Raw genomic sequence first — 25,562 nt, forward strand, 5'->3', positions numbered from 1 at the left:
AAGCACTGCTAAATAATATATTTAATAGAGTAGTCTGATAAAGTTGGGTGTATGCGGGGTGAGACTGTTATAATGTGGGGCATAGCAATTTTGGTAAGGAAGTGTTTAGAGTTTCTGTCTGTCTTTCTCTCAGCAACCCAGCTCGGGGTTGTTAGTTTTTTTTCTCCCTGGGTTTGTGACACACCCCACTTCAAAGACTGATACGATAGTTAAGGTTGGTACCAGAGTAATTAAATGCTTTGTTGTGCTGTCTGAAGGGCCTCTCTCTCTTGTTAATTATTTATTTATTTTCTTTTCTCTCCTGGACATACAGCTTTTATCCTATGGTTTATAAAGGTAAAATGTCTTCCCCCCCATGCCCATCTTCATATGCTTCCAGTTTATTAGTGATACGAGCTGAAGGGTTTGGTAATTTGATATGACTCAATTTCAGTATATTTAAACTTCATTTTCAACAATATATTGTTTTACCTGTTCACAATTTCACTTTGATTTCCATAATGTACGCTTTTGCTGAACAAAAACATTTTGATTTATATTCTTTTTGGAATAACTTCCTCCTCCCCACAAAAACACCTTTTTAAAAGTTTTCAATCCTGGAACTTGAATAGATAATATGATTTAACCTGTTCATTGCTGAAGATGAGTACAGTCTTGTTCTGAAGGAATTCTGGTGGGGTTTTTTTTTTTTGAGTAATATCATTCAGCTGCGTGTAACTGTCCTTTGGAGATCCTACAGGCAAAGTGAACAATAAAAATATTGACCTTCTCCCCAAGAACATGTGTGTTGTGAAGGTTGTGTATGCAGTTGATTATAAGGTCAGAATATTGTTGATTTGTGTGTATAGTGCTCCAAGTCCCAAGAGATTGATTAAAATTGTGTTAAAATACATGAGAAGCATTTTGAAGTTGTATAATTCACCTTTCTGCACTTGGCACTCTTAGCAACAGTTTTCAGCTGATAAAGTGAAGGTGGGTGCAACTTAAAAGGAACTGAGCGTAATTCAGCAGGCAAAAATGCTAGGCCATTGATTGCATTTGGTGTCCTGTAGCAGCCTGCTTTCCCATGCAAAGGCACATCTACGTGGTACCAAGGCAATCGAGACACAGGGTAGAACTGATGCCTATGTTTATGGCTATGACTTAGTAAAAGTACTTCTGACCACATCTAATAGCTGTGGGCAGGCCATGAGCTGTGAATTTTTGTTTGTTTCCAGTGATCTGCCCATTATTTGTACCCTGTAAATACCCCTGAGGAAAAGGTAGCAGATCCAGGGATGCTGCGGCTGTGGGAGCCCAGAGGCCGATAGCTAGCCCCTGCACCAGCTGCAGAGGCTGACTGATCCTAGCCATTCCTGTTCCAAGGCCCCAGGGACAGTTGCTCAGGTTCTTGCCCCCAGGATAGCTGCCCAAGCAGTGACCAATGCAGTAGGGCCAGGGAATGCCCCCTATGGTGCTGCTCAGGCATTGCCTGTGGTCATTTGCCCCAGGATCATGCGAACAGTGGCTGGTCCCAGTGCCTCTCTTTGCCCCCTGCTGGAGAGCTTTTTTTTAAATAAAATACCTTCTGTATATAGTAATAAGCCTAAACTATACAGAAATATTTCTGCCACACATCTAAAATATGGAGGAGGTGGCTGAATCGGCATACAGACCTTTTTTGTAAGTGTCTGTCAGGAAAATCTCCACAAAACAATAGCTCAGATTAATCCCTTGGCTGCACAAGCTCATTGACAACTTCCACTGCAATATCTGTGTATTTAGGTCATAATTTAATTTGAAATGAGGCGCAGATGTTTTATAGTGTGATCGTTCGACCGCAGCATTTACTGTCAGCTGATTGGGGTCCCATTGCTGGCTATGCCACAGACTTGTTCTGAGTTGACTAGAGCTGCTGAAATTTCAATGAAATCTTTTTTTCATGAAAAATAGTGGATGTTTCTCAACCAGCTCTAATGGCCCAGGTCACCCTCCAGTGGCTCCTCTGTGAAATGGACATGACTTCTGGTACTATGATGGTTAATGATCCCTTTAAGTCCAGGATGGGAAAACCTATGGCTTGGCCTACACAAGGGGTTAAGTTGACTGCAGATAAGCAATTCTAGCTACAGCAATTGAGTAGGTAATATCGACTTATCTGCACTCAACTTACATGCCTACAGAAAAGGAAGTTGAAGGGGGTATGTCGGGGGGACCTTTTCTGTCAGCCTCTCTTACTACTTGTAACATCAACAAGTACAGGGGTTGTCTGCCAACCTCAGTGTGACTTCATGCATCTCTACCAGGCACTTGAAATCAAACTCTGGAAGATAGACCCTGATTGGGTCCATTTTCCTGGTGGTGTACACATACCCTATGACTGCAGACATCAATCCTTTTAATCTGGCCCTCAAGTTCCACTGCCCTGCTCCAGTACTCTGCAAGTGATTGGGCTTGCGGACTTTTGTCCACCATCATGGGCTGATCATGAGCCCTGGCAGGAATGCTATGGAGGCAGGAGGAGCAAAGTGAGCACCCAGCTTCACTGCCTGGCTGCAGTGCTGGGTGGTGAAATAGGGCAAGCGATGGGATGGGCCTAGCAGATAAGCTCAGACCCATCCATGGCTCGGCCTCTGGCACAGTATGTCTTCTCTGATTTAAAAGAAATACTGTTTCGGCTCTCATTTAACATAGAGCAATGAAAAGTTTTAGCTGGCATATAACTTATGTTCAGACAAGCAAAATTGTGTGGTTAAAATCAACAAGCAGCTCACTAATTGTAACTGCTCATTGTTTAGCAAAAATATTTTAATAGAGTTGGGTTTTGTTTTGTTTTTTAAAAACTTGTGTTGTCCCAGTATGAACATGAGCTCTTAATTCCATGAGTACATATGACCAACCATACCATTTCCATACCCAGATAGGCCCCTCAGGCCAAAAGGTTTGCCCACCCTTGCTGTAAGTGATAGCCAGGGATGACTAATGAAGATGTTCCATTAAATCTGATGGTAAAGACTCGATCTTTTTGGTGTGAATGGTTTCAAGAGTTGGTTTCTCATGCTGCAACTAGAGTCAGGTGCTGACTATGGACTTTGGGGGGCCACTGATCTGTCACACAGAGCCTGTGTTATAGAGCAGATGTCTAAAGAGACCTCAGCCCAGCCTCCAACTTTTGTTATGTAATTTTGTGCCCACAGTAACTCTAACTAGTGTTCAGACTGGTGAAGGTAGGTAGGTAGGTAGCTGATGGTATAATGCTAGTGATTTGAATACAAACAAGGTTCTTCAAAGTTAGCTGTGGCTTTTCTTTGTTTAAAAAAAATATCAGGTTGTATGTTACCAGCTGTGCCTGAAGAAGTTTTGTGTGTGATGGGGCTAGGAGGTGCTGAGCAGTGGCAGATTAACATAAGAGCAACAGGCGCGGTTGCCCCACGCGTGAAGAGCCCCAAGGTTCTGTAACTCTGTTTTGTTGAAACAATTTGCTTTGATGGAACAAAAGACATGTCATTTATTTTAAAATTAATGTAAGTGTAATTGTATTATGTATCATGAGTAGTAATAAGCTTGAGTAGTTTTTTTTTTTTTTTTAAGCCTAAATAATGATATTTTAATATACTGGGAGTGGGGGCCTAGTAACTGTGTTGTCCGAGGGTCCCACCTGTTCTTAATCCATCCCTGGTGTTGAAAGCCATTGAACCAAACTGTAAACCCACTGACAAAATGGAAGTCAACTCAAGCCCATGAATGCAGTAACATCCCCTGCACTCCTAGTTCCAGTGCCTATGCATATGACTGGTTTCTTTTTCTGATGAGATCAGGTACAAAAAGGATATAAAAGTTACCCATGGTAGTGAAAGTCTTTTTCAGGGACTAGTCTCTCCAGCATTTACTCACACAGAACTAGTCTCAGTGAAGCTACTTGAATGGTTTGGAGACTCAGACTTCATGGCTAGGAAGGACCATCATGGCCAGCTAGTCTGAGGTCCTTGACATGGCAGGCCACAGACCCTCACCCACCCATTCCTGTAGTAGGTCCATCACCTCTCTCTTAAACTAATGAAGTCCTCAAACAAAGACTTCAAGTTACTGAAAACCCACCAGTTGTGTGAAGCTGCAAGTAACTTGGACACCATGCACTTGTTAAAATGTGGTTCTGTTCTGAATATCGACTGAAAATGGCCTTGTAGGGTTCCAGCTGTCCCAATGGTCCTGTCCCAAAGTGCTCTGCTATATAAGTAAATGTAATGGTCTTCTCTAAGTACCATCACACAAGCTCAAACTAGGCTCTGCTACTCCAGTGTTCCCCACTCACCATGCCAGTTTATCACCCTTAATGACAGTTTTTGAAGGCCCGAATCGCCTCCATGACTCCTGTGCCATCCCAGGGTAATCTGTGGTGTTCCGCCTGTGTACCCGATTGGAAATTAGTGTATAATTCTAAGCTTAATAGAGTCTCTAGCATTGCTCGGTCTTAGAGGGCTTAGCTTTATGGGGCTAATAGGAATAAAAAGTACAAATTTATTTTTGTCACTGAATACAGCTTTCAAGATGGATGTGCAAAAGGAACAGATCTTTTAAGTGGTTACTATTGTTACATAGTCACTTTTCAAAGAACTATGCTTTAACAATGGACAAATACTTATAAGACATTTTGAAAGGTAATGCGCTTCATGTACTACCATCTTTCATGCAAATCAATGCTGCTTTTGAGTAATTTTTTTAATCTAAAAAAAACACTACAGAAATAGTAGTGGAAAAACTGTTTGTTTCTATAGGCTTTTTCAACCAGAGGACTCCATGAAAGTTGGCATGCATAAAATAGCAACTTTACATAAGCTATTTAATATGAAGGATAGGTATAAATGTCACTATAGCAGTAAACTGTAATTTAATAACTAATTCAGGAGGAAAATAAACTAGCAGAATGCATTTTAGCTTGAGTAGCATGTGGGAGGAAAAAATAGACTCCACAATACCTCTTGTTAAGAGACTTCCTCTGTTAGTAACAGAGGATGCATCCTGTGTTAATGAGGATAAGCACTTCAGCAAAAACATAAACGAAGACTTCAGTGGCCATCACTCCCACCTTCCACAGATGCGGTGCTGCCAAAATTTGTCTGATTGTCTGTCTGTAAAATGCATACTGCCTCAGCAGCGTTGGCAGGGAGGAACCTGCCTTTTTTTTCCCCAGTGAAGAGTGATGATTTGGTAGTGACTACAATATTGGCAGAATATAGCTCTGTGATAGCTTGTAATAAATGTCTGTGTCATCCTGATCACCACCCCCAATGAAAGTTTCTATCCTTAAAGAACATATGGTTGAGTCATTGATCCCAGGCAGAGAAGAATGAAAAGCTACACAAAGCCGAAGGAATCTGAAGGTGTAAAGATATACTAGATGTCTTGGGGTACATTCTGCCGTATGGGAGTCATATACACGGGGAAGGTATTTCTTTTAAACTTTAAAATGAGTCTCGCTGTTCTTCAGATAATGTGTGTGAACAATTTACTTGTGTCTAAATTTTTTTTTTCCTTTGTGGCATATGTCTGCTTGTTTTCTATCACAAGGTTGCTTGTGAATTCTGAGCAGCTTATACAGCATATTTTATGCTCGCCCCAGAGGTGGCTGCATTTCATCTTGTGTAGGGTAAGGTTTGAAATCCATCAGAATGGAATATGAGGTTGGTGTATGCATTTTTTTTGATTGGTGCCAGTTTTTTCACCTGCATCTCCAATCCAACAAATTGCTGTCTCGTGTGATAGCCCAATGCTAGGGTGCCATCAGTTATGGGGAAGTATTAGAGATACAGACCTGGCTCATTTATTTGGATGAATGTCTGAGGTGGGGGAAATAGTCAGATGCCTGTCTGCCGTTGGATTTGCAGAGTACCAAGCTGCTTGTGCCATGCTTAGTACATAGTTATTGACCTTTGGCTCTTTTTAAAAAAAGACAGCTGTCTAAACTGGGTGTCTGAGGTTTCTAGCCTAGATTTGGGTCAATGTTTAGTGCAACCTGCTGGTCAATATGCATGTGCTACGCATCCCTCATCTGTGCCTGATCCTTGGAAGATGGGAATGCTGAAAGACTCAGTTACAGAGCCTGGCCTTTTAGTTCATGCTGTGTGTAGATACTCCTGCTGCTGGTTCTGCAGCTCTCTGGTTCAATTCCTGTTGGCCAAGCTGGGAGGTGCCACAGAAGCGTGTTTGGTACACAGTGCCTACTAATGTTAAGTGCTTAGCTCAACAGTCAGTAAATATTCTGAGAGTTCTCTTACAGTTTTGGAAAAATAAGATGGAAAAGGTAGTAACTTGACCATGCCCTTAAGGAGATTGTTATATTGCCAGCCCATGTTGCAAGGAGCCATTTAAGCTCTTGACAGCCTCCTGGAAAAGAATTTGGGACAACTTCAGCTGGCACGTGAACAGCACTACCTCTACAGCCAGGAAATTATCTCTCCTAGCTTAAGGGAATAATGGTAAACTTCCAGACAGGGGATTGCTAGTTTACATTTTCAAGAAAAATAGCTGTGAAACTTAATTTAAACAAAATTTAGATTTATTTCTGCAAAAAGTGAAGGCTGGGCGAGGGTTGGGCATGTCCCCAGGACCACCTCTGTGCAAGATGTGGTGCACGTATAAAATGAACATTTGAAAGTGTTTCCGGGGCAGGGAAAACGTACGGAATTATGTGGAATTACAGACATGCTTTTTTTGTGGCGGTATGGGCTAGTATGCCATACCAGCACCTTGGGCTCCCCATCTGGGTGGCGGGGGGGCCCCCACCAGCCCCAGTGTTGGGATCCAGCTGGAGTGCAAAGCCCCACCAGCAGCTCCAGCCCCAGAGACCTGACTGGGTGAGGGCAAGTCCAGCTGGGCCAGGGCAACTCTGGGAGCCCTACCAGCAACCCCAGCCCTGGAGACCATGCTGGAGCTGGTAGAACTCTGGGAGCCAGCTGGAGTGTGCAGCTCCACCACTGACTACTCCAGCCTCCAGGGACCTGGCCAGGGCTACCTCAGTAGCCTGCAGGCTGGGAGCCGGGTGGGGCATGGAGCTCTGCCAGCAGCTCAAGCCCTAGGGACCCGGCCTGGGGGCAGGGGTCCCTGGCAGCCCCCCGGGGAGCTGGCTGGGGTGCAGAACACCACTGGCAGCCACAGCCATGGAAGTCCTGGTGTGGGATGGAAGGGAGCTGGCTGTGTACCATCTCCTTCCCGCCCCCTGCCTCACACACGCACAAAAAAAGTACTGACGGAGGGATTAACAAGTTAAAATTTAGACCATGTTGAGACCTGCCAACTTCATGGTATTGCCTTCTGTGCTTGCCAAAGACTTGTATTCTGAAATTTTAAAATTGTGTGTATGTGAGAGAGAGAGAGAGAGAGAGAGAGAGATCCTTCCTCCTGCCGATTTCAATCGAGCCAGGATTTTAGTTCTTCGGTCTAAAATTTCTAGCTTGCCCACGGACTCCTTTGAGCTACATGTTTTAAATTATTACCATGACCAAGTGGTTGTAGCTGGTGCTTCACACACACTTCATTAGTTGCCCTTTTAATTAGATTATAGGTAAGCTTATAGCACATGCTTAGGAGACTACTTTATACTGGACATTAATAGTCCTTAGATCGTAAGTCAGAGATGCTTCCGCATTTCACCTGGTATCTTTATATACTGCAGTTATCAGTCTTTTTTGAACATTGAAATTAAATGTTCACCCACTCCAGTCATGAAAATAAAGAGAGAAATCAGTCTTTGCTAGGGCTAAGAAAAAACTTGAAAAGTAAAGAAATTGAGTTCTGATTTCAGCAATAACCACAACTCAGCTACACTGTGTGATTATCTTAAGATTCAACTTCATATATAATACTTCCATATTACATTAAAAACATTGTTTGCAAAGTCAGGTACTCAAAGTTCAGAAATGCAACATTAATTTGGCCCTCTGTTTTTATGATGGTCTTTGATTATTTTTCCATAGGACCCCACCTCCTCCATCCTGTACACCAAATGGTGCTCTGGCAACAAATAATGCTTTTGGTAGTGAAGCTTGGGGGGGTGGGGTGGGGTGGCATTTTAACATGAACAAGCTATTACTTTCTCCTAACATTCTCAGTAACATCTGACTCATTTTAGCTGAAACTTTCCAGAATAACTCACTCCAAGGCAGACCTCTGGCATGGAAAGTTTCAGCACAAACGAAATTCAGTTTGTCTTACACACTTTAAAGTTAGGTCTTATGGCGGTATGTGTGAGACAAACTTACCAGGAGATGGAGCCACCTGAATCATCTATATGGCCTAAAGGAGCCAAAAATGGCTGCTGTAGGAACCATGTCTGTCATCCTTTTTTCCTTTAGTGCAGGCGTGTTCAACCTGCGGGCCGCATGCGGCACTGGACAGCTAGTAATGCGGCTCCACAAGATCGTAAACTTTTAACATTATTATGTGACTTATATACATTAACTATATTATATGTTTTACGCGGCCCAAGACTATCTTCACTCAATGCAGCCCAGGCAAGCCAAAAGGTTGGACGCCCATGCTTTAGTGCATATGAACAAAGCTGGGCCCCAGCGTGCTGCTCTAACTAATAAGAGCATCCCAGACTTGCATTCATGCTTCCATTTAAGATGGTGGAACTGTGTGCGCTAGTAGTGGTTTCAGAATCAGGTTCATCGCTGCGTGCATTGACGTGAACAAATGTTGGGCCCTATCCTGCAAACCATTCATGGATTTATCCCATAAGCAGTTGCTGATAGTCTGTGCTTGTTACATGCACTCTCTAGTGTAGCCCTTTGGTAGGCTCAGTGTAGGCATTCTCACCATGTCACAGTTAGTAGGGCTCAGGGCCACCTTACACAGATAAAAGGCTAAGGGCCTCATTTTCTGTGTGCTTTTTTTTTCCAGGGAAAAATCTTTACACAGTAATGTCTTCACCCTTATTTATTAACAGCTGCCAAAAGAGAATACACACCCTAAGCATACAATCCTCATCACTTCCCATAAAGCAGATGAACTCTTCATGCTGGTCAATCAAGGTCAGGTTGTCCAGCATTCTTCCAGTTTATGTATTACATCATTGGCAGTGTGCTGCGGTCTGGCAAGTCTTACCACGGCTAAATCCTGAAGTTAGGTTCCAAAGAACTCACTTTTGACCTCAGTTTATATCTGTGGCAGGTAAGTTGTGGCCCATGAGACGTGCTGAGGTCACACAAGGATGCCAGATTCTGCTGGTGTCCATCTGGATAGTTTTTTCCCCAGCGCTATTACTAAAGTGACACGAATGTAAAGCAACATGCGCAGATAGGTGCGTGCTGACTGTGTGCATTGATGCTGAGAGTCATGTGCTATCTCCCCACTCCCCCAACACACAGCCAAAACAAAGTGCAGCTATGGTTCAATAAGCACACCCCACAAATTTCAGCTATGTAAACACAGTTAGCTCAACTACCCTATCTCAGGAGACCATTTTGGTTATGAAAATCCTGTCTGACTGAGAGGAAGGAAGGCCTTTCATGGGGTCCACTCACTAGCCTAGATTGCCCATCACTGGATTGTATAGTGAAATTTGAGTTGTGCTTAGCTATAGCTAACCAGTCATTTTAAACTAAATTACTATGAAACAATATTTTTCACCAATCCTAGTACATTATGAAACGATTCTTTAACCAGTCATGTGAAGTTGTGTACCCCTTGAAAGCTCGTCACCTAATAAATTATTTTGTTAGTCCTTAACATGCTACAGCTGGTTTGCTTGATCAACCATACCCCAACACCTTTGATTTAAATCTTGCAAAATTAGCTCTTCAGAGGAGTGTTTTGTTTCAGATAAAAAAAAATAGAGGGGGCCATAAAGGCAAAATAATGAAGTAGAGAATTCACAATCAAAACTGAGAGAGCGCTTTCTGTCAGGCAAGGGATCAAAGATTTCTTCAAATGGTGTTTATCTGGTGATGCTGGATACCATTAGGATAAGAACATTGTCTTAACCTTTATATTGCATCGTTTTGACATAATTTAGAGGCAATGTGAGACTGACTCTTAAGCTCAGGGCTGCTGCTGTTCTAAATGTGGCTGCAGAAAAAGGCCTTATGTTTACACACTTCTCTTTCCATTGCTTGAACAATGCTATAGCAGGGATTCACATGGAATGAAAAATCTTGGGTTTGTGTCTGAGAGAAACAAATTGCTTTCAACTTCCAGAGAGAGGAGTGGTGCTCCTAATGAGACCTGTAAAAATGAAACGGAGTGGCAGTAGCTCTCTCTAGCTGACTTGTGTTTTTGTCATGAAAGCTCTTTGCATTGCTATTATAAAATCTGGAGACGAAATGGCTCCTTTGTCCTCTGCAGCCCAAACAATGGAGGAGGTTGATTCTTTGTTCTCCATGTGCTCCCTCCCCTTCTCTCTCCTTAAGAAATAAAGATGAGAGAGGAAAAACTGGCAATAGCTTCAACTGCTACAAAATTGACAGACAATTCCTGCATTTTAATGTCTTCTGATTGCTGTAAAAATTTTTATATTGCATTTAGCCCATGCTCACTGCTTTTGAAGGCTGTTTATCCATACAGAGTAAAACAATTTTTCCTAGAGCCCTGTGTCTTAGGTGTCTGTATTGGGAGAATGCCCCAGTGAACAGAGCTGCTACCAGGAGATCTGTTTCCAGCTTGCTGTAACCGTCCCTTGTTTGCTTTTGTTAGTCCAACTCGAGCAGTGACATGGATGGCAGTTGTCAAGACTCCTTTGTTTTGCAGTCTGTGGGTTAACGCTTCTTTTGCAACCATGACCCACTGGCATGTTCTAAGCAACGCTGAAAAGGATTCAGTAGAAAGTTGGACTTTGCTGTGTTCGGATATGGGCGTGCTTTCAGTGGACAGTGCTTTTGCCTCCTTGACGGAAGATGAAGGACCTTTGGAGCTGTCTACTGAAACTTACACATCTCTAGTGGTAGGTGACTTTGAGAGGGTCAGTGCGAGAATGAAAATTCCGCAGAGCAGGGCTCAAATGGGAGATAATGTTTATGTTCTCAAGATGTAAGACAGTTAATGGTGACAAATCTGCAGTAGTGTGTTTGAGTGATGGTCAGCAACACAGCTGGGGATTGAATTGTGACTGTGAAACTAAGCTGAGTATAACAGTACAGGAACTTAGTCTGCACTAATTGTAGGTCTTAATTTATCATCAAAATGGCATGTAGAGAACTTTGGAAACATATAAAAGATGAGTTAATTTTTCCTGTGCGGCATCAATATAGATTTTGGCAAAGTTAATTTATTGTGGTTTTTTTAATCTTCCTTTTTACATTTAAAAACTACATATTTTTCTTTTCCCTCTGCTGTCCCCTACCTTGCAGCCAGCCTTGGAGACTTACTCCTACACAGAAGTAGTGATTGTTTCCCTGGGGTATGGGGTAGTGGATGAAGCAGCAGTGTTGTTATGGCAACTAAAGGCCAAGGCCGTATGCTGAGTGTGCAAAAATGCAATGTTTTATTATTACATCTGACTTTGATTAGGGCACACTTTGATATTGCACAGCTAGCTCTTGAAATGTGCTGTGAAATGAAACTTAACAAAATTTTCAAGGAAAAAAGGGAAAGGCACTTAACTTGGCCATCCAGGCTCCTTCACTGAGTAACATTATTTGAGACGCTTGAGCGTGAAGGTCTTAGTAAATACATAAAGCAGACTAAGGGGTTGTCATGTGTTCTCTTCACCTCTTGTGCAGTTTCAAGTCCCACAGGGAACAGACTGTGATGTATTGCCCCATTGCTGAATGCCAGGGGCCATGTTCTGCAAACACCTCTGGCACTCACAAGTGTCGAGCTTTGTGTATTCAATGCCTCTCAGAAACAGCCACTTTCTTTTTATAGACAAATAGTGTTTGTTTTTTTTTGTAAATCCTAAAACATTATAAATCCCTTAAGAATAAACATCTTTGGGCTTTTAGAGATGCGCCCACAAGTCAGCCTCAGGTTTTTGCCTATCTATTGTCCGTTTGGGGGCCACAGCTGGTTTGTAAGTTATAAGAGGCCAAACAAACCTCCTGGATAAGTATTTGTTTAGCGGAACAAAACCCAGACCCGTGCAGGGTTTATTGCTAGGGGTACACCTGAACTCTCAAATGCGAAGAGCATCAGAGAGATGCTGCAGGCACTTGGGAGCAGCCTGAGAAGGGCTTAAGCTCAGGTGCCTAGTAAGAGGAATCTTCTGCCTGTCTGATAATACCACTCGCCCCCCCCAAATAATTTTTAATGGACTTTTAAAAGTCAATTATTTGCGCTCCCAGCTTCTTGTAATACTCGGGTGCAGTGTACTGGGTGTCTGCAATGTCAGTTGGTAGCACAGTTTGGGATATATCTACACAAGGGTACTGTTTTGTTATTTTCACCCCTCTGCGCACATTCATTTACTGTCTCTCATTGACTCTGTAGTCCTTACTGTGTTGGGCACATGTGAATACTTACTGTGTCTGGTGCCATGCACCTGCAATACATGGTTGTATTGTAGAGGATATGTAATTGCCTGATGGGAAATACCTGAACCTTTGTTATCAAAACTTTGCTTTTTCCATGCCTCCTTCTGCAGGAGAAGGGCATGTGACTCTTGGCAGTGCTGGCCCAAACTGTTAATAGAAAACAGGACAAGATCTAGGCTGTGGCCACACTTGGCTCAAACTCCAAATGCCTGTGGCTCGACACAGCTACATGCGGGGGGGGTCCTTTTCCAAAGGACCCTGCACATTTCGAAGTCTCCTTATTCTGTTCAGCTGAGCTGGAAGTGTCCTAATGCTAATGAGGTGCTGAATATTCAATATAGCACCTCATTAGTAATCTTTGAAATGGCCATTTTGAACTTGTGGCCACAGCCCTAATGTACTGCTTGATCCTGGAGGCCTCACATGGAGCACAGTCACATTTATGCCACACTGAGGTTTGTATTTTGATGGGTTGAAGTGAGCAATTCCAAGCTAAGGGTCCCACAATCTCTGTAAGATTGCTTCCCCCCAACCTTGATTAGTCACAGAGTCTTTATATTGTGTTACTGATCCCTGTTAATTGTAACATCTTCAGCTCTAGGCTTAGTGCCATGGAAGCCCAGTGGGAGTTCTGCGGTGGAGTTCATTGACAGTAGAATTGCACTTTGGGGGCCTAGTTGCTTCGGATGCTTGAAAAAATGCACAGAGGGGAGACAGCCCCACGCCACCTACAGCTCACGTATATGCCCATCAGCCTTCTGGTGGGTGAGGGGTGCAGACAAACCCACTGTAATAAAAAGGCCTAATAATTAGCTGTAGACTTTCCTATTTCCCACACTCTATTTACCATATATTTGACATGATTGTAGCCTGATGTCCTGTGCAAGTTGTGGCTTTACGAAGTATGTTCTTATGGGTCCTACAAGAAACAATCTTATCACCAAGGAAACTTCAATAAATGCAATTTTAAATTTAACGAATCTGCAATCCAAAAAGCCAGCATTGAATCTTTGAGGGACAGAGTGAAATCTATACTAAAGTTCATCTCGAGTAGGTTCATCAGTTTTAAACAACCCCTTTCAAGTAATTTAAAGGTCTCAGTACGAGTCTTTCAGCATAAAGATCTCATCAGGTGGGTAGCCTCGTTTTCTAGTCGTTTATGCAGTTGCTTAAGGCAGGATTCAAGAGAAGAATTCACTCTAGAAAAATCTATTTCTCTCAATTTTTGTGGCCTTGCCCTGTGTTGCTGGTATCGCTGTGTACATCCAGCCTTCTCTCACTCAGACCTATGATAGACCTCTTGTTACATACTGTGACTGCATATACAGTAGTCCTGCACGCCCTTGTGTAACTCAAATTTTGTGTAAGTTGGGGAGTGGCTCTTTTTACCCACTTGTCATGTTCTGCAGCCAGGGAAGCAGCAGGAGCACCTAGAGCTCCTATATGAAAAATAAGTCCTGGGGATGGGGAGGGTTAAGACTGGTGGCAGGTTGGGGTACTGGGAGGGGTGCAGGGGGTTAAGCCTGGCGTGGGTTAGGGCTGCAGGGGGCTGGAGTTGATGCGGAGCTGGGCTGTGGAACCATGAGCTGGAACTAGAGCTGTGTGTGTGTGTGAGAGAGAGAGAGAGCGAGCTGGGCCACCAGGGAGTTTGAACATGGGTTGGGTGGGGGGGGGGGGGTGAGCCAGGGCCCAGGGGAGCCAGATCTTAAGTTGCACTTAGCTTGCATTAATGCACGTTTCAAGGGTTTCCTGTATCTTGTATTCTCAGCTTTTATTTCTGTAACTCCTTGTCCCTTAAATTGGGTAACCAGGGAGCTCTTGGATATTAACTGACAATAAGTACCCTGAAACAAGTAGTTTAATGCTGAGTGATCCCAACTTGCCTAATAACTTCTATCTTGAGGTGCATGGTACTTCTCAGTACCAGGTCAAAACATTTTACACAAAATATTGGCATTTTTATATAGGAATTGAGAACATAAATGCCCTCCCCTACCTCAGCCCCTATGCTGCAATAATTTGGATTGGTGATGAGTGGCTTTTTTTCCTCCTTTCCCACCCCCTCCCTTTTTCTGGACTGCAACATTCTCACCAGCTATTCTGGGTAGATTTATTTTAAGGTGTTGAATCAGCCACAACAGTTCAGTACCAGCCTGAGGAATATTGGGTAGTGGATAAGTTGTTGAGGTCTTTTTTTTTTTCCCTCCTCCAAAGTATCCCCCTGCTTTGGTATGTGCAAGTGATACTAGTGATGGCTTGCAAGTACAATTTTATATTCCTGTCATTACCTGGCCATTAATTCAGTTACTGAAATATGGGGTACACAACCTCTCTCCTTTTTGGGTCCATTTTTACTATTGGAGAATCTCTGTTACTGGAAGTTGGCTTCTTGATGCTATTTTTACATCTAAAATTTCGAGGGGGTGAGAATCTTCTGATATCTAACTTACATTTTGGGGGAAAAAAGGTCTTGGGGTTGCTGTGTTTATCTGTAACCTTAAAAACCATGAGTAGTCTTGTGGGACCTTAAAAACTAACATGAACTTTTGTGGATAAAACCCACTTCATCAGATGAGCTGGAATAGAGATTACAGAATCCAGGGTGTTTATAATGACAAAAGAAGCTACTGTAGGACCAGTAGCTAATTAAGACAGGCTGGATGGCTCATTCATTGCCTGTGATTCAAAAATATGAATATCAAAGAGTGGGGAGCGGGGAAATAGCCTTTGTAGTGTGTTAACCAGTTAAGATATTTATTCAAGCCCAAATTGATTGTGTTGAATTTGTAGATCACCTCCAGTTCAGATGGTTTCCCTCTGTAATTGGGTGATAAACTTCTTTTGTAGAATGGCTACTTTTAAATCCACTATTGAATTCCAGGGTGGTTAAAATGTTCCCCTACAGACTGTGTGTGACCTTTCCTGATGTCTGGTTTGGCACAGAAACTGTCTGGTATGGCCAATATAAATAATGGAGGGGCATTGCTGGGACCTGATGGAGTAAATTGTAAAGTTAGGTTGAGACAATCAAATGCTTTCTTAGGTTATTAATAATTCAGCTTAGAGTATTTGCTTACTGTTGACTCTCTTTACTGCCGTAACCTCTTTTTCCACCCCTCCCCCCACTAATTCATTGTCTGAGGGCTAGAAACAGAATGTAGAGCTTTCACTTGTAGGTTGTTGTTGTCTCTGATTCTTACAATGGAATGAGTTAGTGCCACTGTAACACTGGCAAACCCTGGTCATCTGCAGGTAGAATCAAACTTGGGTTCTCTGCTTGATAAGTCTATAGAGCAGATTCATTAGCCTCTCTGTATGATGGTGGGTGGGACAGTACGTCATCTGCAGCAGGTGTGTGGGTTACACCACAGTGCCTCACTCTTTGGTCACTAGGTAACACCCCAGCTCTCTTCTGGTACTCGTTGGCTGTGTCTACACTTTAAAAATAACTTTGAAGTTGAGAGTCTACACAGAGCTTAACTTCAAAGTAGGGCACTACTGCATTTCTGGTAATGGAGTTAAGGACTTTGAAGTTGGGCTCCCAACTTCAAAGTTAACTTTGAAGGAAGGGGAAAATTGTGTGTGGACTCTCTCTGGTGGCTACTTTGAAGTTAGTTCTTAGTGTAGATACACCCCTAATGTCTTTCATGCACTAGTTGTAAGATCGCAACTGTCTAATGTGAGAATTGCAATTTTCAGGCCTGTAATACTGCGCTTTTGAGAGTTAACTGAATATGGACAAATGGCTTGCATAAATACTTCAGCATTGCCTCTCTGTTCATGCTTAATGCACCTTATTTATCCCTTTGGGTACACTTGCTGTTTCCTTTTTTTAATCTAGGTGAAGAAGTGTTAGATTTCTACCTCACTTTCTGTGGACACAGTCATAGGAGCTGTCTTCAACCCTTGCTATGTGGATAGTGATTTTTAAGTATCTTTCTGTATTCCTGCTGGTGAACAGAAATATTACTGAGTGCTTGCTAAAGAAGTTCTTAACTTCTTATGTTTTTAAAAATGTTTGGTCTACAATATATAATTCTAATAATGGAGGAATGGAGTGGATATTACAGGTTTTACTTTGGTCTCTGCACTGTTTTTGCTACTGTAACTGTGGACTTGTCTGTGTTCAAAACACGCTAATGATGAAGCTGTGCTGTTGTAGCACTTCAGTTAAGTTGCTACCTAGGCTGATGGGAACACGTCTCTCATTGGCATAGGTGCTTTGCCTCCCTGAAAGGTGGTAGCTATGTCAACAGAAGAATTCTGCCAATTGATCAGAGCCTGTATCAGGATTCAGGCTAATTTACCCTCATCGCTCTCAGGTGTAGATTTTTTTCCACACCCTTGCCATAGCTGGGTTAAACCAGTTATTTAGTGCTGGCTTGGCCTGGGCTTCACTGCAGCAAACATTGGAATTTCTTTTTTAGAACAGTCTGGATACTCTCAGCCTTTCTGCTGATCAGTGCCATAACAAGGGCATGGCATGCAGAAAATAATATAGAAAATTTATTTTAAGAGCACTACTAAGATATCTTCACTTCTGCCTCACTCCATGCCTGCCTGCGATGATCAACCGTTCCTTGGGAGTACAAATTTTTCTAACTGGTATAGTAAAATAGTATATCTTGCAACAAAGATTTTGTCCAATTAATAAAAAGATGTTTCCTTTTGAGGTCTGTAGTAAAGCCAATGTGTTGAACCCTTAAACATATGTTTCCCGTTTAAGATAACAATTTTAATTGTGAGCCATTAAAGTTTAAAAATTAAAGCATGAGAGTTATTCTTATCAGCTGTGTATTGCTTGACAGTAGGTAGACCTTTTGTTAAAATGGATACTGCTAATATTCAAAAAGCAGCAATAGAGTTAAGTTTTGAATATGACAGCCATATGAAATTGGAATTTGGAAATTGTTAGATTCAGAGTTTTAAACATCAGACCTCAGCGTTGTTGCTAAACTCTTCATCTATGACTAGTTTTGGACCTTCTACGGTTAATTCATGGAAATAATCTGGCCAGTTATTAACCAAATTTGGAAATGACCCTGCAATATTTCTCTGCTTGCTAGTGACTGTGACTGACTGACTTCTTGCAAAAGAAAAATTCAGTAAACTAAAATTAAGAACTGACTTTTGAGTATCCATGGATCAGGAGAGATTATCAATAGAACAAGAGGTAGTGGATAATTTCAATAAGCAGTTCTGTGGCAATCTAACACAAGACTTCAAGTTAGTCTGTATCTTCAAAAGCAACAAGGCTACCCTTCTGATATCAATAATTTCATAGACATAAGTGAGTCTCATTAAAAGTGCACAAAGTATAATTGTAGACCAATACCTAATAGTATCTGACATGGTGATATTTTCTAATCTATGTATTAATGATATATGTATGATATGATTATACATATCAAGATATATATGTATTTGCCTAAACAATTAATACACAAATAACACAATACTTTAGTTATGCTATTTTCCCTTTTTCTACAGAATAAGTACCATGAATATATAAACACAAGTGGGCAAAACTTTATATCCTTGCCTCCAGGTGCAAAATTAGCTAGTTATGGCACTGCTGCTGATCCAGTCATTTCCAAATACAGAACAGTGACACAGTTGGTGGTCTTGCTATAGCAGCCTCAATAGTTCACCTCCATAGTGCCTATGACATTTTACAGGGACTGTGAAACCTGATTGGACAGCAGCTTGGTGCAGCGTTCAGGGTGCTGAACTGGTCCTCAGGAGACCTAAGTTCTGTTCCCAGCTCTACTAATGCCTGTGGTTCAGTTTTTCTATCTGGTAAATGGGGATTCTAATACTCATCTGCGTTTCTCAAGTGAGCTCTATTGTTAAAAGCTCAAGAGTAGAGTATCTTAAAATATTTTTTTTAATTTAACTTCTCCAGTCGCAGTTCTTCACTCTTGTCCCAGTGAAATTGAGGACCTGGGGAAGAAAGAACAACATCTGTCAATGTGGAGCCACCGCATTTCACCTCTTCCCATCCTTCTCACTAATCTTCAGGGAGAGGTGGCTTGAATCGCAACATCTGGACCTGAACCTTTTAGAGGTTGTGGTTGGGTGGATCTGGATTTTTGAGTCAGGCCCACCTCTTCCTTTAGAGCCACATTTAATTTTCTCTGAATGCATCTGTATGTGACCTTCCTTTCTAGACAGGTTACCTTCTAAATGATGTGTTAGTGGGAGCTAGGGAGAAGGATGTGGAACCCAGAGATGAATTCCAAAGATGGCTCCTATTAAAATATCCTTGAGCCTGTCCAATATGCTTTTTTGCATGTAACCTCACTGCCCATTATTTGGTGTTTCAGAGCACCACTTGTAGCTAACAAAAATGCTAGGGCAATCTATTTTGTTCCTCCCGGAAGTTGCTTTTCATTGTGTGCATTTTCACAGCCAAATCCTTTCAGGGTTGGCCTGCACTTCTTCAGAGGAAAAGTCTGTCAGTGAGAGCAGTTCTTGGTTGTGACAACTGCTGTTTGCGGGTGTGTGGTTGTCTTTTTTTTTTTTTTTTCTTTTTAAAGGTTTACTTTCAAAGCAATCTTTGACATGCTTCAGCAGTTTATGGAATTTTCCATCAGGTACTGTTTAGTTTTCCTTTAGATTGAGACCCTCCAAAAATACTTAACATCTAGCTCTTCAAAACAGCTACTGTTGTTGTTTGACAAAGTATCGTGTTCTGCCAAAAGTTGGTCAAAGAATACCCTCAAGAAAAAAGGAATGCTCACTTGAGTACAAGCATATGTACCTTGTGTTCCTCTTCTTTGCAGGTGTTTGCTTAAAAAACAAAAGATAAAACTAAGCACTCACCTTTGAAACACTTTACAAATTGAGGCACTGAAGGTAAAGATACCAGGAAACTTGTATGACCAAACATTTTGTTTGTTGACAGTCCTTTCTCTCTGTGCTCTGGGTAGTATGGACTGACAAACGTACCCACACGAATCTAATAATAAGGTTCAGTTAATGATGTATTTTATACCTAGGGTAGATGGTCGCTTCTCTGATTTTTAAATTTCGCCAAACATTGTTAATACAGGCTGCTGCTTTCAAGTATTTTTACCTTTGCGTTTATTTGTCACTGGCTAGGAACAAAGCCCAGAAAGTATATTGCAAATTTTGTATTGTAGTGTCTAATTACCAAAAGTATTCATAGCATAATTGCATTAGTTTAATTGGCTCTAAAAAAAAAAAAAAAGCTAAATTAAATCAATGTCTCCAAGTAAATGCATCCTCACTCTTTTTAGACAATAATTAAGTCTTTGCTTTTTTGTTCTGCAGCAGGCCACATTTAAAACAATGGCTCAAAAAGCACAATATGGTGACTTGATTGCTTCTGAATGCAAGGCCGGGGGGTGGAATTGCACAGAGGATTATATTCTTCTGTGGAATGTAGTAGGACTCGGTCCTAGTTACCATTCTTAGGCACCAGGTGCCCAAAGAGATGATAGCATGTGTTTCTGTGGTGCTTCTTTTCTTGAGTGGCTGATTACAAGGGTGTTTCATCAGCTCTGTTCAGGTGATAGATTCAAAAACTGGCTGAATATTTGTAATGTTAAAGCTGTGTCTTGTCAGCTGCAACTAGTTTTAACAAAGAATTCACTCTTGGTGCCATGTTATAGTAGGAAGAAAGACACAGCGTGCTCAATCTAGACAAACTATCTGGGTCCACACAGTGGCACTGGAACAATATATTTTTTTTTTTTTTTAAGGGATGGATTACTGAACTACACCCTACCTCTCTGACCTCGTGCCACTGGCCATCACAGACACCAGCCCTCGCTGCCCTTAGGCTGAGCCTGCATCTGGGAGTGGCTGTGGAGACTTGGGTGTGGGGTTAGTGTCTGGGTCAGGCAGTGGCAGAGCCCCCCCAGGACTGGCAGCCAGGATCCTGAGTACTAAACTGACTTCTGGAACCCTCATGCTAGGGCAGCGGTAGAGAAACTGGACTCAAAACCTCTCATCCAACTTCCTGCGACACTGGGCCCATGTCTCCTTCCTTAGGCTAAGATTGTCAAAAGTGAAATTTGTCCTGGGAGACAACTATCTTGTGTGTGTGTGTTCTTTCCCCTTCCCCCCCAACAATTTGACCCCCAGTCAGGCCTTTTTAAGGTCTCAAATAGAATTTCACCTCTCTTAGGAAATTCTGATCTTTCTAAATTTATTTTCCTTCTGAATGAGGACTGAAAGTCTGAATATCAATTTTTTCCGCAGAAGAGAATTTCAATTCAAATATGTCAAAACACTTCTTTTTGACAGTTTGGATTGAACTGAAATGTTTTGACATATCTGTACTGAAAAGTTTCATTTTGGTATATCAATGAAATTTTACACACTTCATTTTGAGTCAGTTCAACATGAAAATGCATTTGTCTAAGATGCTTTGCTGCCATTTGCTTCTCTGTAGGTTATCCAGACTAACGACATCCTGTCTAATGCATGTCTGATATGTGACTCCCATGATGCACCACCAGGCTCACTCAGAGGGGAGATGTAGTTCGACCAAGGCGCCCAACCCAGAGGACAGAATGGGGGCATGATACATTTGAACTACAATACCCATGCGACTTGCATGTTACACAGGTGCAATTTAATTCAAAATACTTTTTCTTGACAGATTTTTTTTTTTGTAAAATTTAAATTTTTTTCCCATTTGTTACCCTTAGTGTAGTTTGGGTGCTTTCCAAAGGTTTGTTCCTCCATCTGGCCTTTTTTCATTTCACAAATCAAATTGGAAGGAAAAATAGTGTTTACTCTCCCAAGCACATTGATAGCCCATTCGTTGCATCACAATTAGTAGTAGTATGTTTGTGTTCTCTTAGAATCTAGGAGCCCATATCATGGGCATAGTACAAACGCACAACACAAAGTGCAAGACTTTACTGAAACCCGTAGGGCTGTTTTTAGGTTTTATACAAATGACCCTATAGCTGAACTTGATCCATCAACCGCTATTTTTGCGTGTTGGGATAGATAATTTAGGAGAGTTTTTGGCCCTGGAATTTCTACAGCCATCTCTAAAACCGTTTTCCAGTCCACTGACTGCTGAAGGCCTTCTCCAAAAAGAACCACTTTCTTTGACCTTGTGCCGTTTCCACCTACATTGCTCTTACCTACTATGTCACTGTATTTTTCCATTAGTTTATGGCCAACCTCTGCTTTGTTTCCAACTCTTGGGCCAGCATTCTAAATCTTTCTCAGATTGCCTTTCAGCTGCATGTCCACACTGTAGACATCCAACTGCCACTTGCTTTTCTTTGCATCAGACGCCTATTTTAGTCAGTTGCTAAAGCTGTGCATTGGTTCTTCTGTACTTAAATATGATTGCCTGCTCCATTCTCTTTGTGGCACATTCAAGCCCTTTTCTCAGTCAGTGTTCCAGTTTCAGCCCCAGAGATAAGAGGCAGAATTCATGTGATGTACAACTTGAGATAACTAGCATCATTCCTGTCAGAAATGATTTTGATCTATGAAACAATGCTTAGCCCAAACTTGTTTGTTCTCTATTCTCATCTTGGTCACTGTCTTTGTGAAAAATTTTGATCCCAATAAACAATCTTCCACTTTTTCAACTGCGTAACCTTGAATGTGGTCCACCAGGTATATTTGATATGACTTTCTCACATTGTGATTTGTCTTCAGACTGATTTTGATTTTTTTTTTTTCCCCCCCTGCGTTCCTCATGGAATCCATGTAACACAACAATAACATACCACGCATATAATAATTTCATGCCCTATCATTTCCCCAATGCTAATGCTGACTTTTGTAAATTTGGAAAGTGAAAAATTTCCAAGCTTTTTCTCTTAAAACCCTTATGAATCCATATCTGTGATCTTGAGCATTTTTATCATTTACTTATAATACTACTAAATGTGTAACTTATATTAGCTTGAGCCATATAAAGATGGGAGCTTGTGGTGCCTTTCTAAAAATCTTCAAGATAATTAAGAGACTGAGAAGATAAAGAAACCAGAACAGCAAAGATGCACATACAAAAATTGAAATGCTGTAAAACCAGCTGAAGGTAGGATAAACCGTTCCTTTTGTGCTTTTACTGAAGAAAACATGAACCCAGGTTGTAGTTTGATCTCTTATTTTAAATGTAACACTCAATTTAGCTATTAAATGGTCTATTGCAATGCCTCTTTAAAGCTGGTTTTTTGCATCGAAACAGAAGGATATTGTCTCAAAAGCATCAGAAGTTTTAGTAGACAATACAGTAAAAAACAGCATTTTTTACTAAAGCTGGATAGAGAAGAGAATTTCCATCCCATGGAAAATTGGGAAACTTAGCTAAATAAAAAGCTGAAGCTGTGTGCTAAAAAACAATTCTAAATTTTTGATTCAGGACAATAAAAACCATTTTAATTTAGAATTTAACTTCCATTTGTTTTGGTTCATCTTTTGTATTACAAAATTAAACTAATTTTAATACTAGAAGCAAAACAAACCCGATACATTTTTTTAAAAAGAGTTGAAATCGCTACACAAATACACAAGAAAGAGAGCCCCTTCCCTCCAAAGAGTTTACAATGGTTCACTTAAACTTTTGCCTGTCAATATCAACTCCTTCTTGCAAATCAATCTGATGTAGTCACAACTGCATATTGGCTACATATTTACTTTATTGCTGTTTGTTTTAAAATTAAAGCCACATTGAAATGGAGTGTTTGCTCTTTGCTCTTCCAGTTATAAAAGTTACGTACTAATATACCTTTTGAAAATGGTCTTGTTACAAAACCACAGTACATGTCTTCAGATTGAAATATCTGCCCCCATAAATTCTTGCCACACAATACTTTGAGTTAGCTAGTATTGTCCTTGATCTTCCTTCATCCCATCTTAAGAAAAATAAACATAGTTGTCACTGTCAGACCAGGAGTCTTTCCTTATTCTTTTTTCAAAGAAAACAATACCAATTTTTGTTGCTATGGTGTCGTGTTCTTTCTCATCTCATCCTTCAGACTTATCGTTTGTTGCGTCAGTTTTTGCATATCTTAATATATTTTCATTACACTGTACATTTGCCAAGTCCTTCAATCTATCGCAATAAGAGTATAGCCAGTCTCTTACAGTGTTTTTTAGCTTTGTTTTTCTGAACTAATTTTTGTGGCTCTTGTCAGGCCATGTTTGACAACTTAGAGAATGAAATCCTGAAAGCATCTGAAAAAATCCTCAGCTAATGGTTTTTTGTAAGACCATGCCATTCAGAAAAGTGCGTGCAAAGTGATTTTAATTAAAACCAATTATTCATCCTATCTAGGTTCAATGTACCACATACAAATATTTCTTTGTATGCTCATTAATTGACCTTTCAAGCTTCTGTTTTGCTTATTCCATATCATTTATTTTAGAAATGGACTAAAGCCCTAAGCTGGGTATATGCTACCAGTAATAGAATTCTGCAGAGGTCTTCTGTCAACAAAACTAGGGAGAGTCCATGTTGCAGGTGCATTCTGTCAATTTTCAGACCAAATCAGCAGTTTTCCTGGCAGAATTCTATCTTGACCACATGAGGCAAAGTGCTTCTGTTGGACAAAAAATGGTGTAGATGCTCCAGGGGGGCCTTCTGTTGACAGAGGGGGCTTCTGGTTCGTTGGACTACCCTGTTTGCAGGGCTTCCAGTTGGTTGTTCTGTCAACAAAGGGCTGGGCAGTCTGGACACTTCCTGTTAACAAAGGGCATTGATGGAGGAGCCTGTATTAGGTATGGGTGTGTTCTGTAGACAGAGGCTCTGTGGAGAAATAACTGTCGACAGCACTCTGCAGTGTAGATTCAGCTCTAGAAATTGGTTTTGGTTCTGGATTTTGAATATCATGCTCTGATTTTTGGCTTTGGGCCATTTTTACTGGACATTAACTACAAACTTCTGGATTTCTGAGGTTCAGATTTCAAAATCTCTGCCTCCCTTCCCCCCCCTCCCCCAGATACTGGGATTATTTGGCTCCAAAGTTTGGGGTTGGAGCCCTCTGATTTACTTCTGAATAAAGATGACAAAGCGATAATACTTTGAAATAAAGAACCCACGAGGAATTTGGATTATGGAGTTCTGCAAGAAGTCTGGTCTTTGCCTTCTTAGGTTTGGAAACGAATGTGTATATTGTCTCCTTTCTGGATGGTGTGTTAACATCTGACATGGTGATGTCCTGTAATGGGTGTGATCTTCCTTTGTGCACCATGCCATGTGATTCAGTCTGATGTGACAGGATTAGAAACGTATCGCAAGACAATGCAGCAATCTAACAACTCTATCCAGTCTTTTGAGGTTGATGGTACAATTTTTTGGCCTTCAGAGAAATGTTCAAAACTCATTCTTTGAAAAAACTGTTTTTTATTTTGCAAACCAAAATATTTTAGGAAAGCAAGAGGAGTTTCTAATATTGTAATGCATACGTGTTTTCTGAATAACTTTTAGAAGGTCTTATTACTGACCCAATACAAGGAGGGCCAGAGTCGGTGGGTATCGATGGAAATGTCAGTTTACATCAATTTGAAAATCTGGGTTATAATCTCTACTGTTTTCCATTTATCTATTGATTGTATACAGCTATATAAAGTTTTTCCTTGCTAACTAGAATATCAGTGCAGATAGCTGGACATCTTGGGCTACATTTGGGTGGGAAGCAGATGCAGCAACAGAACCTTCCATTTTTGATGGCATCCTCTGGCAGGTGCTGGCCATTTTTATTCTCCACTTTCCAGTCTGCCTTTTTTGTCTAGGACGCAAATTTGTAGCAAAAAGCACCCAGACAAGAATTTCTCCAAAACAAAAAGAAATCGCTTAGTGCCACAAAAGTGCCCAAACTTGCTCAAACAACTTGCTTCCTAATCTTTGCTCAGAGGCAAGAGACTTTCAGGTCCAGAGAATGAGGAGGCATTTTACCCATGAAGAAATGGTTCGAACTCCTGCTTTTGTCCTGGCTTTTTGCCTTCATGTGGAGGACGATTTAAAACTTGATAGCAAGAAGAACCTGGAGAACAAATCAACCCAAAATTTTTGTTCAGTTCTGAAAGTCAAGGAGACAGTCTTGCAAGGCAGAGGCGTACCCTCCTATCATCCTCACTCCCCAAGGAGTGACCAAATACTGAGGCAGAGAA

At 41.2% G+C, this 25,562-nt stretch overlaps 1 protein-coding gene across 2 annotated transcripts in view; it reads left to right on the forward strand.

Annotated features, from left to right (window-relative positions):
- The window catches only part of RPS6KA2 (ribosomal protein S6 kinase A2), a 473,151-nt gene that overhangs the window by 74,569 nt on the left and 373,020 nt on the right, over window positions 1-25,562 (forward strand). The window contains exon 1 of one of the 2 annotated variants that reach the window (XM_074990256.1): window positions 10,694-10,918. The exons of the other annotated variant lie outside the window; for it this stretch is intronic. Within the exon in view, the coding sequence (XP_074846357.1) occupies window positions 10,694-10,918 (225 nt within the window). Of the gene's footprint in view, window positions 1-10,693; window positions 10,919-25,562 lie in introns of those variants that run through there. 2 annotated transcript variants of the gene reach the window in all.

The sequence above is a fragment of the Carettochelys insculpta genome, chromosome 3, assembly GCF_033958435.1.
Source record: "Carettochelys insculpta isolate YL-2023 chromosome 3, ASM3395843v1, whole genome shotgun sequence".
Classification (NCBI taxonomy): Eukaryota; Metazoa; Chordata; order Testudines; family Carettochelyidae; genus Carettochelys; species Carettochelys insculpta.